Source organism: Schistocerca piceifrons, chromosome 7 (assembly GCF_021461385.2).
Source record: "Schistocerca piceifrons isolate TAMUIC-IGC-003096 chromosome 7, iqSchPice1.1, whole genome shotgun sequence".
NCBI lineage: Eukaryota > Metazoa > Arthropoda > Insecta > Orthoptera > Acrididae > Schistocerca > Schistocerca piceifrons.
The window spans coordinates 118,488,429-118,503,172 of NC_060144.1; the positions used below are offsets into that span (position 1 = coordinate 118,488,429).

The 14,744-nt window shown below is 40.6% G+C and overlaps 1 protein-coding gene across 3 annotated transcripts in view; it reads right to left on the reverse strand.

Annotated features, from left to right (window-relative positions):
• The window catches only part of LOC124804752 (ubiquitin-conjugating enzyme E2 Q2), a 72,463-nt gene that overhangs the window by 19,560 nt on the left and 38,159 nt on the right, over positions 1-14,744 (reverse strand). The window contains exons 5-7 of one of the 3 annotated variants that reach the window (XR_007017370.1): positions 12,219-12,370; positions 11,289-11,504; positions 2,530-2,646 (exon numbers count right to left, since the gene is read on the reverse strand). Coding sequence is in view for 2 of the 3 variants with exons in the window: in XM_047265057.1 (XP_047121013.1) it covers positions 11,289-11,504; positions 12,219-12,370 (368 nt within the window). In the remaining variant the exon portion in view is untranslated. The remainder of the gene's footprint in view (positions 1-2,529; positions 2,647-11,288; positions 11,505-12,218; positions 12,371-14,744) is intronic. The other 2 variants (XM_047265058.1, XM_047265057.1) reach the window with 2 other exon arrangements.

Genomic DNA, 14,744 nt, shown 5'->3' on the forward strand with positions numbered 1-14,744 from the left:
TATCTGTTTCTTCTGAATATGTTGCGATTTCTGAGGCTGTGGTTACCAGGGGACCTGAGAACACAGCTGTTTTTATCTGAATGCATATCTGATTTTGCTCTCGCATTGACAGCACAGAACAAGCAGCTGACACACCCCCTTTTGTTCCCATCACGTCCTGGTGAGCATCGACAACACTGCAGCACGAAACACAGATGCGCGCTACTGGCCCCTATCTAGATATTTACCATTTCCTGCAGAAATGGATACTGTTGTTGAGTATTTGTCCAATTTTAAAGTCAAGTCAATTCCAACTACAAATGAATTCAGGCAAAATTCAGTTTAAACGAGGCAGGTATTCCTAAAAATAGGAAGTGTGCAGTACAGGTTGCCATTGTTGGCAATATGACAATTTGCTGCCCGCTTCCTATACCCCTCCCCACACTCTGCTAGTTCTCTGCCAAGCTGGTATCACAGCTCCGACACTTACATAATACTGTGATTGAGAAACTATGAAACACAGACTGAAATATCTTCTAGTGCGAAAGTCATATACAACAACGGCAATTAATACATAAATAAAAGGTCGCCATCACAATTCAGTCCAATTCTCGAACCTCACTCATCCTGCCACCTACTGATGTCTGATGGTACTATTTCTGTGACGGGTCTTGCCGCTGTAATTTATTCTTGTGACACAATTACAGCTTAATATGATTTACTTCTGGATTAATTTTTTTTCTTCTTGTTCCATCTGAATGTCACCATCATGTTTGAAAGCTGATAAGCTAACAATGTTTTTACCCAGTATTCTAATACACGAACAATGACTGAATTTCTCATTTGCAACCCTCTTAGTAAATCATTACGGTCTCTCATAATCAAATAAAATATTGATATGGGTTCAGAATAATGTAATGTTTTCTGAAGGACAACATTTCCAGTTTTGAATGTTACCTTTACTTAAAAAGTAGTATTAATGTTTGTAATTTTATCTCGTCTTATAATTGGGGAAATACAGTACTTATTTTTTCCACCAAGTTGACAACTTTTGCCATATGGTCCCTTTGTTTCCAATCACCTCAAATCCATGCTACATATCAGTTGTAGAATGTAGTAGAGAAGGATAGTTGGTTGGTTGGTTGATTGGATGATTTGTGGAAGGAGACCAAACAGCGAGGTCATCGGTCCCATAGGATTGGGGAAGGAAATCGGCCATGCCCTTTCAAAGGAACCATACCAGCCAGCCTTTGCCTGAAAAGATTTAGGGAAATCGCAAAAAACCAAAATCAGGCTGGCTGGACGCGGATTTGAACGGTTGTCGTCCTGAACGTGAGTCCAATGTGCTAACCACTGCGCCACCTCGCTTGATAGAGAAGGATGAACAAACACCATGTCTTTGAGATGAATGGTTCAGATGGTCCACTAAAGTCATGGAATAGTTAGTAATCAAGGCATGTGACATCACATCATCCACGAATGTGGACGCCTTTTGCTCTGCATAGAAGGCAATCATTATGTGTCACCTGTATGAAACTGACACCAGAGTACAATGTGGGGTAGGGGTTCTGGAGCACTGCTCACAGTACTTTTTTTTTTTTAATTTACCTCTATAATTTAAGTCACTGCACCATTACTAATCCAACCAATACATTCTATGACCACAGAAAGCAAAATACTCCATCTTTACCAAGAATATCAGTTCGACACATGCACTGTGATATGCAAACGAGTTGGCAGTGAAATATTATGGCTGGAAGTAAATTTTGTTTCCATGTAATCTGTGGACCACTTTCATCTATTCATAACTGATGTAATGTAACAAGATGTGACTTTCTCCTGCTGGCAGATAGTGATGCCTGTTGGCCACATTTAGTTGAGGACAGTAAGGATTTCCTTTTATGCTCTGGCCTCCACCTTTAGCCACATATCTATATCATCTAACACACAAGGGATGGGAATGCCAGGTCAAGACACTAGTAGTTAAGTCTTCATATTTAACCCTAGAGCAGGTGCATCTGTTTCCATAACACGAGCACGCACATGGCACACTTTCTATACATGTAAAGAACAGGCGTCTTTATGCTGCCTAGGTAAACATGTATGAGCAAAATCACAGTTTAATCTTAGTTTAATTACACAGTGATAATTTAAACTTACGTACCATGAAATAAAGAATTGTTTTATTAAACAATAATGGAATTAACTTTCATTACAGTGTTCTGTTGCCACTGACAGGTGTTACCATGACAGTAACGACTCACTCGAAGCATTAAAAAGCACGGTATCTCAGCCAACCGCTTATTCGATTACCAATTATCTCCCACAAATGCCTCTCATCATGGGATTGTGCAGCTAGCTCTGCTGCCCACTTGGACGTATGATAACTCAATTTATCACCATGTTAGCTGAAGCAATGATGAAGGAATAGGTATAAGCTCGCAACAACAATGGAACCACACAAAACCACTTTATTTGCAGTTGGTGCACTTTATACACAGGCGCGCCCGCTCAAAGGTTAATAAAACAGAATAGCATACGTAGCGATACCTTGGTGCTATCTCCCTATGGGACGAACCAAACAATTCATGTGACCACAAACTGCCACTGTTTTGTATATAGGATCTGGACCAGCTCACAATTATTTGGCGAGTCGCATTCTGCTAGCTAATCAACATACATAAATGCTTATTCAGAATAGTGAAACATGTAACATACCTACAAAATATGTCTGAAAGATATTTCACATTAATTTGTAGCACAGTCTTATATGACCTAAACTAATATACTTTTCACAAAATTGCTATGTATCATAGTTCAGAATTTTACTGTTTTGGTTTGTTTCATGGTACAGCAGGTTTAAAAACGCACAGTATTATCCTTGCCATTCACTTTTTGCTTGTTTATGCCGTCTGAAATGTGCATAACAAATTTATTCGTTTTTTGACAATAGTCATAGGCTGTTTACAAAGGTTGGATTTAACTTTGCTGCAAACAAGAAATAAATGTATTATAAAGTGTGTTGGACAGTTGGACACAAAATATGATTGTTTTGGTGTGGCACTAATAGCTTTATCAAATCCTAATGTTTCACTACTAAATAAGAATGCATAAAATGTTTTCAATTTGTTCTTAAATCATAGCTAATTGCTGCAACAGCAAAAATTATGCTACAGTTTATGTCTTATCTGCATTATTCTGAACCAAAAGAGAACCCTGATACTACCTCTACATACACTCCAGTCATATCACATCATAATAAACCTGTTTTTACATTATCTTGTGTATCAGCTTCTGTTAATACTATTCTGAATTTACTGAAGTAATTATTGAAGATTCAACCTTTAAGTTGGCAGCAGACAAAAAGGCTGAAGTTTTGGAAAATCACATGGAAAACAATGCATCCTTTTATGTTCATGAAACTTTATATTATCTTTATAAAAACAAAGATGCTGTGACTTACCAAACAAGAAAGCGCTGGTACATAGACACAATAAAAGACGCACAAACACACACACAAATTTCAAGCTTTCACAACTCAATGTTGCTTCAATAACCTGAATTAGTGCAACAAAATGCTATTAGCTGAAAAACTGACCAGGCTCTAATTTGTCTTACTACTAAAAATTATCACTTTCCTAGATAATGACACACTCAAAAGATATAACTTGGTGCAGCTTTTTTCAGTTGACATGATTTTCTTTGGCAGAATTGTGATGCCAGCACTGTTTGTTCTTTGCTATTTGTTTGTGTTACAAAGGAAGTTTAAAGGTCCAATGACTGTTTGCAGAAACAGGGACAGTCTTGAGGTTTACCGTCAAAAGCTTTTAAAAACTAATGGATCTTACAGAAGCTAATGATGAGAATTCTCAACACAACAATGGAAACTCCAGGACGTGATGTAACAATATTTGAAAAGGATGGTTGCTACTCACCATGTAGCAGAAACCCTGAGTAGCAGATATGCTCAATAAAAAGACTGTCAGAAAGTGAGCTTTGTGCCAACAAGGCCTATCTCCAATGAAGACCTTGTTGGCCAAAAGCTCACTTTCTGACAGTCTCTTCACTGTGCCAATCTGCAACTCAGCACCTCTGATAGATGGTGAGTAGCAGGAATTCTTCATACTTTTATACAGTAACATAATCAACAGGTACTGCAAATTCCCTATAGAATGGTACTACATCACTACACAAAAAGAAATCAAAGATTTAGTTGATGATGAAAGAGCAAAAAATTACAATGCTCAACAGGAGATCAGTATGGGATTCATTGTTTTGTACACCAAGAAGCACTTTGTGCCAAATTTGCAGGCATGGAGCACAAGATGAAATTAGTAGTACAAATAGTAAATTTTTGTAAGTCACTTGCATTTGATGGAATTGAATGAATAGTATGGAGACAATATACGAGGGCCGTTCAGAAAGTAACCTCCGGTTGATTTAAAAAAATACACCAAATTAAATAAAAATATTTTAATATATACATCTTACAACTACATCTTTGCACTATTTTTCTACATAGTCTCCATAGCGATTGAGGCACTTATCGTATCTCTTCACAAGCTTTGAAATTCCTTCTGCATAAAAATCACCCGCTTGTGCCTGGAGCCAGCCTGTGACCGCATCTTTGAGCTCTTCGTCGTCATCAAACCGCTGTGACCCGAGCCATTTCTTCAAATGCATGAAGAGGTGATAATCACTTGGCGCCAGGTCTGGGCTGTAAGGTGGATGGTTGATAACGTCCCACTTGAAGGACTCAAGAAGGGCCGTTGTTCTGCGAGCAGAGTGAGGACGGGCGTTATCGTGCAAAAAAACGATACCGGAAGTCAGCATACCACGGCGTTTGTTCTGTATAGCCCGTCGTAACTGTTTTATTGTTTCACAGTACACGTCTTGATTAATGGTCGTACCACGTTCCATGAATTCAACCAACAACACCCCTTTGGCATCCCAAAACACCGTTGCCATCAGTTTTCTGGCAGAAAAATCTTGCGAGGCTTTTCTTGGTTTGGTAGGCGAATTTGAATGTGCCCACATCTTTGATTGTTCTTTTGTCTCAGGGTTCACGTACTTAATCCAGGTTTCGTCACCGGTCACGATTCTGTTTAACAATGGTTTTCCTTCGTCCTCATAACGTGACAGAAAGTCTAATGCAGAGGCCATTCTTTGAGTTTTGTGGTGGTCGGTAAGAATTTTGGGCACCCATCGTGCACAGAACTTACGGTAACCCAATCTTGCTGTCACTATCTCGTACAAGAGAGTCTTAGAAATCTGTGGAAAACCAGTAGACAACTCCGACATTGAGAAACGTCGATTTTCACGAACTTTTGCATCAACTGTCTGAACGAGTTCGTCAGTCACCAATGATGGTCTACCACTCCTCTCTTCATCATGAACGTTTTCTCGTCCACTTTTAAATAAACGTACCCATTCACGGACAACTCCTTCACTCATAACTCTTGGTCTGTACACGGCACAAAGCTCACGATGAATAGCTGCTGCAGAATATCCTTTGGCTGTAAAAAACCTTATGACAGCACGCAATTCACATTTGGCGGGGTTTTCTATTGCAGCACACATTTCAAACTGCCACAAAAACTAAACTAGCGCAGGTACGACGTTCACTCGACCACGGCTTGATGCCGACTGACCTGTTGAGTGCGTGAACGCACAGATGGCGTCGCTACTCCCCTCACAACCCGCACTGTGACCAATCGGAGGTTACTTTCTGAACCGCCCTCGTATATTACTGTGAAGCACGCTGGTTAAGTAAAAGGACATGACTGGAATGATTTTTCAAATTAACGCCCACTACTGATGAAATTTCTGAAGGAAATAGGAAAGCAGGAATGAAAATTATATCGATGGAACAGACTGTAGCCCCCACATTTTAAGTGGACTTCACTGTACACTGCCAACAGTAAGACACTGCAAAATGAGGAACATTTATGATTTAGCCATGGTGCATTTGAAAAGAATGTTGCATTGTGGAAGAGAGACCTTGGGGTGGGGGATCCACTTGTCTAAGCTCATTGGCGTTAAAGGAAACACGAGTTTTGAAGAATTCACTGTGGTGCTGAAAGAATTACAAAAATAGTTTTCTAAACTTATGAGGACACTGATTCTTACAGCTGTTTTTGAGCTGTTTTTGAGGCCATTTGCCATTCCAGTTGAGGTGCCCAATGCACATTTATATGAATCTGATCAATCTGCAATGTAATTCCAATTTGAAAGACAAATTCTTTTCTGTTAAAACTGTCAGGAGTTCCACATTGTCTTCCTAGGGAAGTGAGACCAAATCAACATAAAGGGACTGCAAACGTGGTACATTTCGAGAAATGTGTGTGTGCTAAAGGCTTTTTTCGACTGTGAAACTAAATACGTCACAATTAAGTGGCAACCTGTGTGACAGAAATCTGCAAATTGTCCAATGCCAACAATTTGTATCATATATAAATTTTTATATGTCTTCAGCACAACAAAAATAAGTGAATAATAACGAAAATCAAGGTGTGTTCAAAAAGAAACTGAATTTTTGCTGTATCACCTTTATTGCTTATTACTGAACATTTTAAGCGTTGTCTCTCTCAACACAATCCTCTACTGGCAATACACCATTCTCACAGTTTCTTTCCACTTTCAGAAAGCCTCTTGGAATGTATTTTTGGGGATGGCACACAGGTCTCTTGGCACATTGTACTGAATCTCTTCTATAGTTTGGGAACAATGTCCTTTCAACATGGTTTTAAGTTTAGGTAACAGGAAAAAGTCTGCTCGGGCCACGTCTGCGGAATATGGTGGATAGGGCACAATGGGAATGTGATGTTTTGATAGACAGCTGCAGACACAGAGTGGTAAATGAGATGGCACACTGTCTTTATGCAACATCCAAGTCCAGTTTTCTCACAATTCATGACTATGTTGATATCCACTTTATCAGCAACTTCTCAAACAGTTCAACGAAAATTTCCATGAACCGCAGTACGAACTCTCTCAACATGGTCATTGCCTGTTGATCTGGAAGGAAGTTCAGGCTTGGAATCATCACTGACAGACACTCTGCCCTAATGAAAATGCTTAAATAACTATCACTGTGTGCTAGTCATATAGTTCTCTTGGTATGCTTGGCTACGCAATTGTAATGTCTGTGAAAGTTTTGCCATGTTTGCAGCAAAACTTCACGCACAGTATACTGAAAGCTATATCAAATTGTCACTTTGGCACTGATTCGACATGCAGCTTGTGCACATGCTCACTTCATTCATTTGGATGAAGCTCGCTTAATAATGGTCAGAGCAAAATGCAGTAAGTTGCAGTTTGTCTAACTGTCCACTACGTGCACTCACTCAGTAGCTGCAGTGCACTCCCTTTGATGGTTGGCACGCCATTTTCTAAGTTTGGTTTCTTTTTGAACACAATACTTTTCTTTTGTTTGTGATCTGTTGAGAAACATGAAACCAAGTCACCTGGTATCCAATGTTCCTTGCATGACTACATTGCCATGTGGAGCATTGCGTTCCCCCCCCCCCCCCCCCCCTCTCTCATCCCACCCCCCCCTTCCAGCTCAGAGAGCACGGAGTGTTAATGGGGCCATGTGCATTCTTGGCCATAAAAAGTGTACGGCCTGCAGAGAAAAGAAGGCAGCAAAATAATTGAAGGTACACGAGGAGGAAACAGGTGGCTCTCCTTCGGACAAATGAATGTTAATATATTTAATAATCATGAAAATTAGGGCATGGTGTCAGAGGGAGGGCAAGAAAGAATGGAGGGAATGGAAATGTAACTTTGGGACAGATGAATGGGTTCCAAAATGATAGAAGAGGAAAGGGTAAAGTGAAGGTAAGAAAGTGAATGGGACAAAGAAAGGTGTAGGCCAGATGGATCAGGAGAATAGTGGTGTGCTGGAAAATGTTTAAACCAGAAAATTACAGAGCAGATGAAAGTGGGGAATCAAAATAATACACTTACTGCAACAGACATCTGAGGCATTGATGTTATGATGTGCAGCACATCCAGCAACCACAGATCAAGTTCGTAGGAAAGTAGGTACTCATACCTAGTCCTGTTTGGGTGTACGACTATCGTCCATCCCTATCACCCACCCCTCTTCCATTTAAGCCATCAAGGCTCTTGGACCACTCCATCACAATCTATCTGACCTCCACAGAATTTCTTCGGTCAACAATAAAACACACTACACAACACCAAGACCTCCAACATTGGTCTCAGCCTATATTCTGGGCACCTGAGCTCTGAAGTAATGTTTCTGTTCTCTCCAAAAGCCTCACATAGAGCTGTAAGCCCAGGTTTAATCACACTGGACTTGGGGAGCAAGATTTCACTGGACCGGCAATTGCATTAACCATAGCACAAAACTGTTAGACATAGGTTGAGATGGTGACTGGCTCATAGCGAGAAAATTATCCATGATTGGCAGCGTCTCCAATGGGGCACTCTTCCAACTGGTGCCCCCTTCCCAGAGGGGGACTCACATGCCTTAGGTAATTGTTTGCACCTCATGTCACACCTTCCAGACTCCTGACAGAGGGACCAATTGGCTGATTGGGAAGGTAACAGCTCAGGTTATCACCCCTTCCTGGGCCTGGCCTGTACCAGGGGACACGTGCGAACCCCACCTTTCGACTTGGGGCTGGGAATTACATGCTACTCTTTGTTAATCCATTAGGGACTGTGGGACAATGGCTGACATGTATTTCTTGATGCAATAATTTACCAACAGCCATATGTATTGTAGAAATTTATTTTATGAACTTCTTATATGCTACCAGTTTCGGTGTTACATTGATGCCATCTTCATGCCCCACACATCATAGTCATAAAATCGCTATACACGGAAGGAGCCGTATAACTGGATCCGTGAATCAACTCGCTATGCAACTGCTCTTGGTGGCCAGACGACACAAACTGTGTCGTCTGCGTTATATGACTCCTTCCATGTACAGCGATTTTATGACTATGACGTGTGGGGCTTGAAGATGGCACCAATGCTATGCTGAAACTGGTAGCATATAAGAGGTTCATAAAATAAATTTCTACAATACATACGACTGTTGGTAAATGATTGCATCAAGAAATATGTGTTACTTAGTCACCCGCTTGACACGTGGGCCAGCCTTTGGGAGTGCGCAGGGAGGAAGAAGAAAGAAAGAGGAACCTCAAAATGCAGAACTGGAGGAAGTATAGGAGATGGGGGGAGTGGGGGGGGCGGGGGGGGGGGGGGGGGGGAGGAGCAGTGGAGGGACTGTTCTTATGTCACGCTATTAAGACTTCAGAATACGTTTCAAAAAATATCCCAGGCATATTCCTCAGGGAATGGGAAAAGGTGCTGCAAAGGCTGGGGCTATGTGGTAGCCAAGCAAGAACTCACCAAAGAGTGGCGAGCCCTTGGGGGACCCTCAAAGTTGTAAATCTTATCAATCCTTTGAATGGTAAAAGTTTTACACACTAGCGTATAACTTCCCAGCACTTTAGAAAGAGAAAGCCAGCAAAAAGCAACATGTTTTGGAACGATCTTTGATGCATAGCAACAAGCACACTGCATATTTTCATACTATGAAAGTATAAATATGAATTCCACCAAGTGCTGCATGGCAGCTTCCAAAACAATGAAATCGAGATTGCTCTGTGTGATGCACTTATGTCAGTCAGTCAATCATGTCTCACGTCACATGATATTGACAACCAGTGACAGCATATACTAAGAGCAGAGGACACATGATATAGTCAGCCAATAGCAACACCACTGTTAAGTAGCGCAAACAAATAGGAAAAGTTAGTGGTTTAAATTAGTACGCATTCAGTATAGCTACAATAAAAGCTAAGTTTCCACACACAATGCTGGTTGTCAAAAATTTTTTGATGTGGTTACGCAAGATCCAAAGAGCACAGCTTAAATTGCAGCAGATGAATTACAAGCAAGACTATAAATTTCACTTCTGTGCACCAATCATTGTGTGTGTTACCTGGCCGAACACGTTTTGTCGAGCACTTTGACTTTTCTACAGAAAAGCCAATTACATGTGAAATTGTCCAAGAACTTGCCTCACACTTTTTTTAGGATAATTATACTTTTTGCCATTGTTATTGCATAATTTGTAATCTATGAAAGAACTAAAGTAAATATGAGAAAGTAATCTTGAAGCGTGATCTTTTTTTAGTGTGTGTTACCCTTTAAAGCGTTATCAAACAAAAATGTGACCATAAAATTTTTAATAATGGCATAAATGGTTGGTCTTCTGGGCCCAAAATTTTTCTAAGTGGTTGGTTCTCAAAGTATTAAGTATTGAATGAGAGTAAAATGTTCTGAGATTTAAGAAATTCAACGCACATTCTCAAACTTAATGTAATTCATCTTGCTTTGAAAGTAATGCTTCTCAAAGCACCATTCACAATATTTTCCTGTGACCTATCAGAAATGTAAACAGTTGTGATGCCGTGATGACAGCTTATTTTTATGAAGTATTGCCTAGTCTTTGTCCTCGAACCTTTGAGACATTTGCCATTGGCAGACATTTGTGTGGGCGATGTGATTTGTTGCTGGAAATGGCACATTTTCTTTGCAACTAAAGTTTCATTCTGGCGTTACGGTCTCATTTATGTTTTACTGATGCAGTATTATTAAAGCTAAAGTAAAATTCTTTGTTAGAGTATCAGTTCTTACCAGACAATACAAAATTTAACTGAAAACTAAAACAATGAAAAATTTCCGTAATTCTAAAAAATTTCTGGGTTTTTCCTGGATTTCACTTTGTCGTGGAGTGTACATCCTGACTATGCCATAGCGAGAGTTAAAATGGAAATTCGGAAGCAATGATCACTTGTTTTTCAGCACATAAAACAAACACTTGTTCACAAAGGAAGTGTGTTCCTATTTCTATTACCACACTACAGGATGACTACTCAAACAGAAGGTATGCAGGCAACACAACGCACACTGTCATAACCGTAAAACTACTACGGATATTTCAAGAACACATCCGATATTCTATATTATCAAGAAACCGTTCCTTATCGACTAAAAATGCTAACAGATGTTAAATCTAATAAAATTAACACTGATAAGAAACGTTCCCATAAACAATTTACTGTCTTTATCCAGACAAATACAGCAAAACACAGGAACATCTCATTATGCTAGAAATTTAGTGATATTTAATTTGTTCTACAATATAAACTCTGATTCTGAAAAACTGAAAAATGTCACACCACAAACCCATTTTTGCCTAATATCATCTGCAGAAAATCCTTAATACCAGCAGAATTATTAGTAGGAATTCCATATACAGTACCTGGTTACAGACCTTGGCGGCTCCAAATTGGATGCGGGCTTTTCCTTTGACTAGCGTTGCAGCGATCTGCATGATTACAGCCTCCACAGTATATGCAGAACTCCAACCTTGTTTTGTCAGTAACTCCATGCAAATGGCACCTCCCACCAAGACATACCCTCCAGAAATAACTGGGTGCACCACACGAACAAATGGTGGTTCAAAAGGATACGCCTCCTAAAAAATGGCAAATTATGAATTGGGTAATATATCAAAATGAACACTCATTCTAGAAAAAATATTATGAGAAAATTATTGGTTTTTACTTACCTTCTGGAGGTAAAATATCAGTACTGCAAACAGGCACATATACATGACAATGTCCAAACTTTTGGAACTGATAGTTCCTTCCTCAAAGAGGAGAGTGGGAGAGGGAGGGCGGAGGTTAAAAATGAAGGATAGGTCATTCAAACACCAGGATGAGAGGGACCCACTTGTTGTGAGGATGAGTGGATACAAAGAGCTGCGTGACCAGCCATTTCTTTTTAACTTTCTCCAACCTATTCCACTTTCTGACAGACCTATTAGTTCTGAAAGCTAAGATAATGTCACAGTTTTGTGTCTCACTACAGACAGTACAGTACGGATATTTTGCCTCACGAAGGAAAGCACAGGCCAGCGGTTTTGGCTCAATTCTATAGCGAACTGAGTAATTAGTTTGTTTGCAAAGAAGCATGCCTGTGTTTATGAATAGCATCAGGAACATACACAGTTCCAAAATACACACTGGTATTTAGGCATGTGTTCAACTTTAAGAACCCGTCATTGAAATTACCTATTGAAGTTCTCAAAAGATTTATCACAAAGACTATAAGAAAATACTGTGGAAATACTAAGGAATAGATATAGTAACACTTGATATATCAAACACAAGAAACAGTATTTACAAACCTTGAAAGTCATATTGAGTAGAATGCTGTCTTTCCCTTCTTTTTCTTTCAAGAGAACCAGATCATTATGCAGTGGTGAATCAGGATCAACACTCATCAGTCTAATATTCCACTCATAAAGGCTATCATTGACGAGTTCAATGCTGTACATCCCTGTGTAACAAATAAAAATTATGTATGTAGACAATATCATGTCATCTAGCCAATGGAGAAACAGTAAAGTAAAGTTACATCTCGATCATTTTTATTCACCAAATCTTACCTACAATAAATATGAATTATCAAAGCATCACAGATACACACAATTTTAACAAAGAATAGTTGGCCGTGATGAAATGATAGGAATGTGAAAGAGTTAATGCAAAAGTTTCAGGAGCCCACTTTCGCTTTTTGAGGAGAAAGTGAGAAAGATGAATGAGGAGTACACGGACACAATTTAACTTATCCAAAAGCTAAAAATACTACTGAATGTCTTAAAAATTATAGAATTGTCATTCGCAGAAGAAAACTAGCTAGTCACAACTGTGGTGAAAGAAGACAGAATGAAATGATTCCTTACAGTGGTAACTTCATGTAAACCGGTGAAGATTATTTTCTTATCGAGGGCTTTGTACCTGCTGTAGCACACTGAAAGCAATTTATACAAAAATGTTGAAGGAAAATTCTTGCAGAATGTAAGTATTTTTGGATTAAAGGAGGCCACTCACCAAAAAGCGGAACTGTTGAGTTGTTGATAGGCACACAGAAAATAAAGAAAACTTGCTAGCTTTCAGAGGTATCCTTTGATGAGCTAGAACAATATAACCCCCCCCCCCTCTCCACCAAATACACACATGCAAACATCTGCAACCTTACATGGTGTTTGTACCAACAGTGTCAACACTTTTGTTTTACATCAGGTGGACTGGTTGTGGTGGGGGTTGTGTTGGGTGAGATGGATAGAGGCAGAGGGTGGCATGAGGCAGGGAGATCAGTCCCTTATTCCTCATACGGGTCTACATAATAGTACATCAGAGATGGCCTACCGCACAAAACCCATGGGAAGGAAACCCCAAGGTCCAACAAAGGCTAGATAAGGAACAAAAACGAACAAAGGGACACATAGGAAGAGAGGCAGGAGAGTGCCCCATCTACAGAGGAAGCAGAAGTGCCTGAAGGCAGAGTGCATTGAGGGAACATACATCCCCCAGACCCCACAATTTACCAGAGGTACACCACACAGGAATTGCTTAGAAGGACTACCAACACGGACAGGGCAAGAGAAGCACAGACACACAAAAGATGAACAAGTCTAACAGACCATGCAAAAGGGGAGAGGATAAGTAAAAGAGCAGGTAGACTTAAGGCTGGGGTGGACCACCAAGCCCTGACAGCCGCAGCACAGTCTGGGCAAAGGAGGCAACAGAGTTTCTTTCAACTCCTCAATGGACCAATAAGGTTAAGTGGCCCTCCCTTAAAGAGAATGGTAAAAGCCCACTTCATGAATAAAACGCAAAACTAAGTAAGCCACTGAGGTATCATCTACTAACACCAGGGGTAGCGAGTCATGGAGATTTAAATAGTCCCGTCGCAGGGGAGCTAGGTAGGGACAGTTCAGCAATATGTGGAAAATCATCAAACGGGAACCACAATGGCAGTGGCATGGGTCCTCACGACAGAGGAAATCAGCATGAGTCAGCCAAGTATGGCCAACGCAGAGCCAGCAAAGAACAGTAGAGTCCTTGCGAGATACCTGTACAGATTCATAGCCTGCAGTGGAAAAACTACAGGTATCTGGCAGGAGAGCAATTCAGTATGTCCGACATAAGTATAAGCAAAGCCTTCGTGACCAGCAACACTGAACCTTCAGTACAGACAATGTCTGGACCCTGTATGTGCCAAGGATGGAGAAAAATTGGTGGCGAAATGCCTTGGGATGAACACAGTCTTTCAGACCTTGTGATAGGTCAAGACAAAGCTGCGCCAAGAGTCACATCGTGGAGGGATACATGAGTGGGCTCAGAGGAGAGGTGGTAGAGGAAAAACTGGAGGAGGGACCGGATGCAGATTGCGATCTTAATCCCTGACCTGGCTAGCTGTTGCAGGAGATGGATTTTCATATTTGGAAAGAGGAGACTTTAGTTAAGATGCTTAGGGGAGCTGCTAATCTTTGTAGTATGATAGACAAGCTGCAATGGATGAACTCCAGCCTCCATGAGTCCTATTCACAGAGGTAGTTCGAAAGGCTCCTGTTGCAAATTGAACCCTGCAGTGGTGTATCGGATTCAGTATCCGCAGTGCTGAGGGCGATGCCATACCATACACGAGACTCCCATAATCAAGACGACATTGTATCGGGGCTTTGTAAAGCTGCACAAGAGTAGTGCGACCTGCACCCCATCTATTGTTACTCAGTGAGGTGCATTAAGGTGCAGCCAGCACCTCTGCTGAAGATGGGGACTCCATGTCAACTGAGCACCAAATACCAGTCCTAAAAAGCGGTAAGTCTTCACCACATTAAGTAGTTGGTTGTCTAGGTCGTGAACAG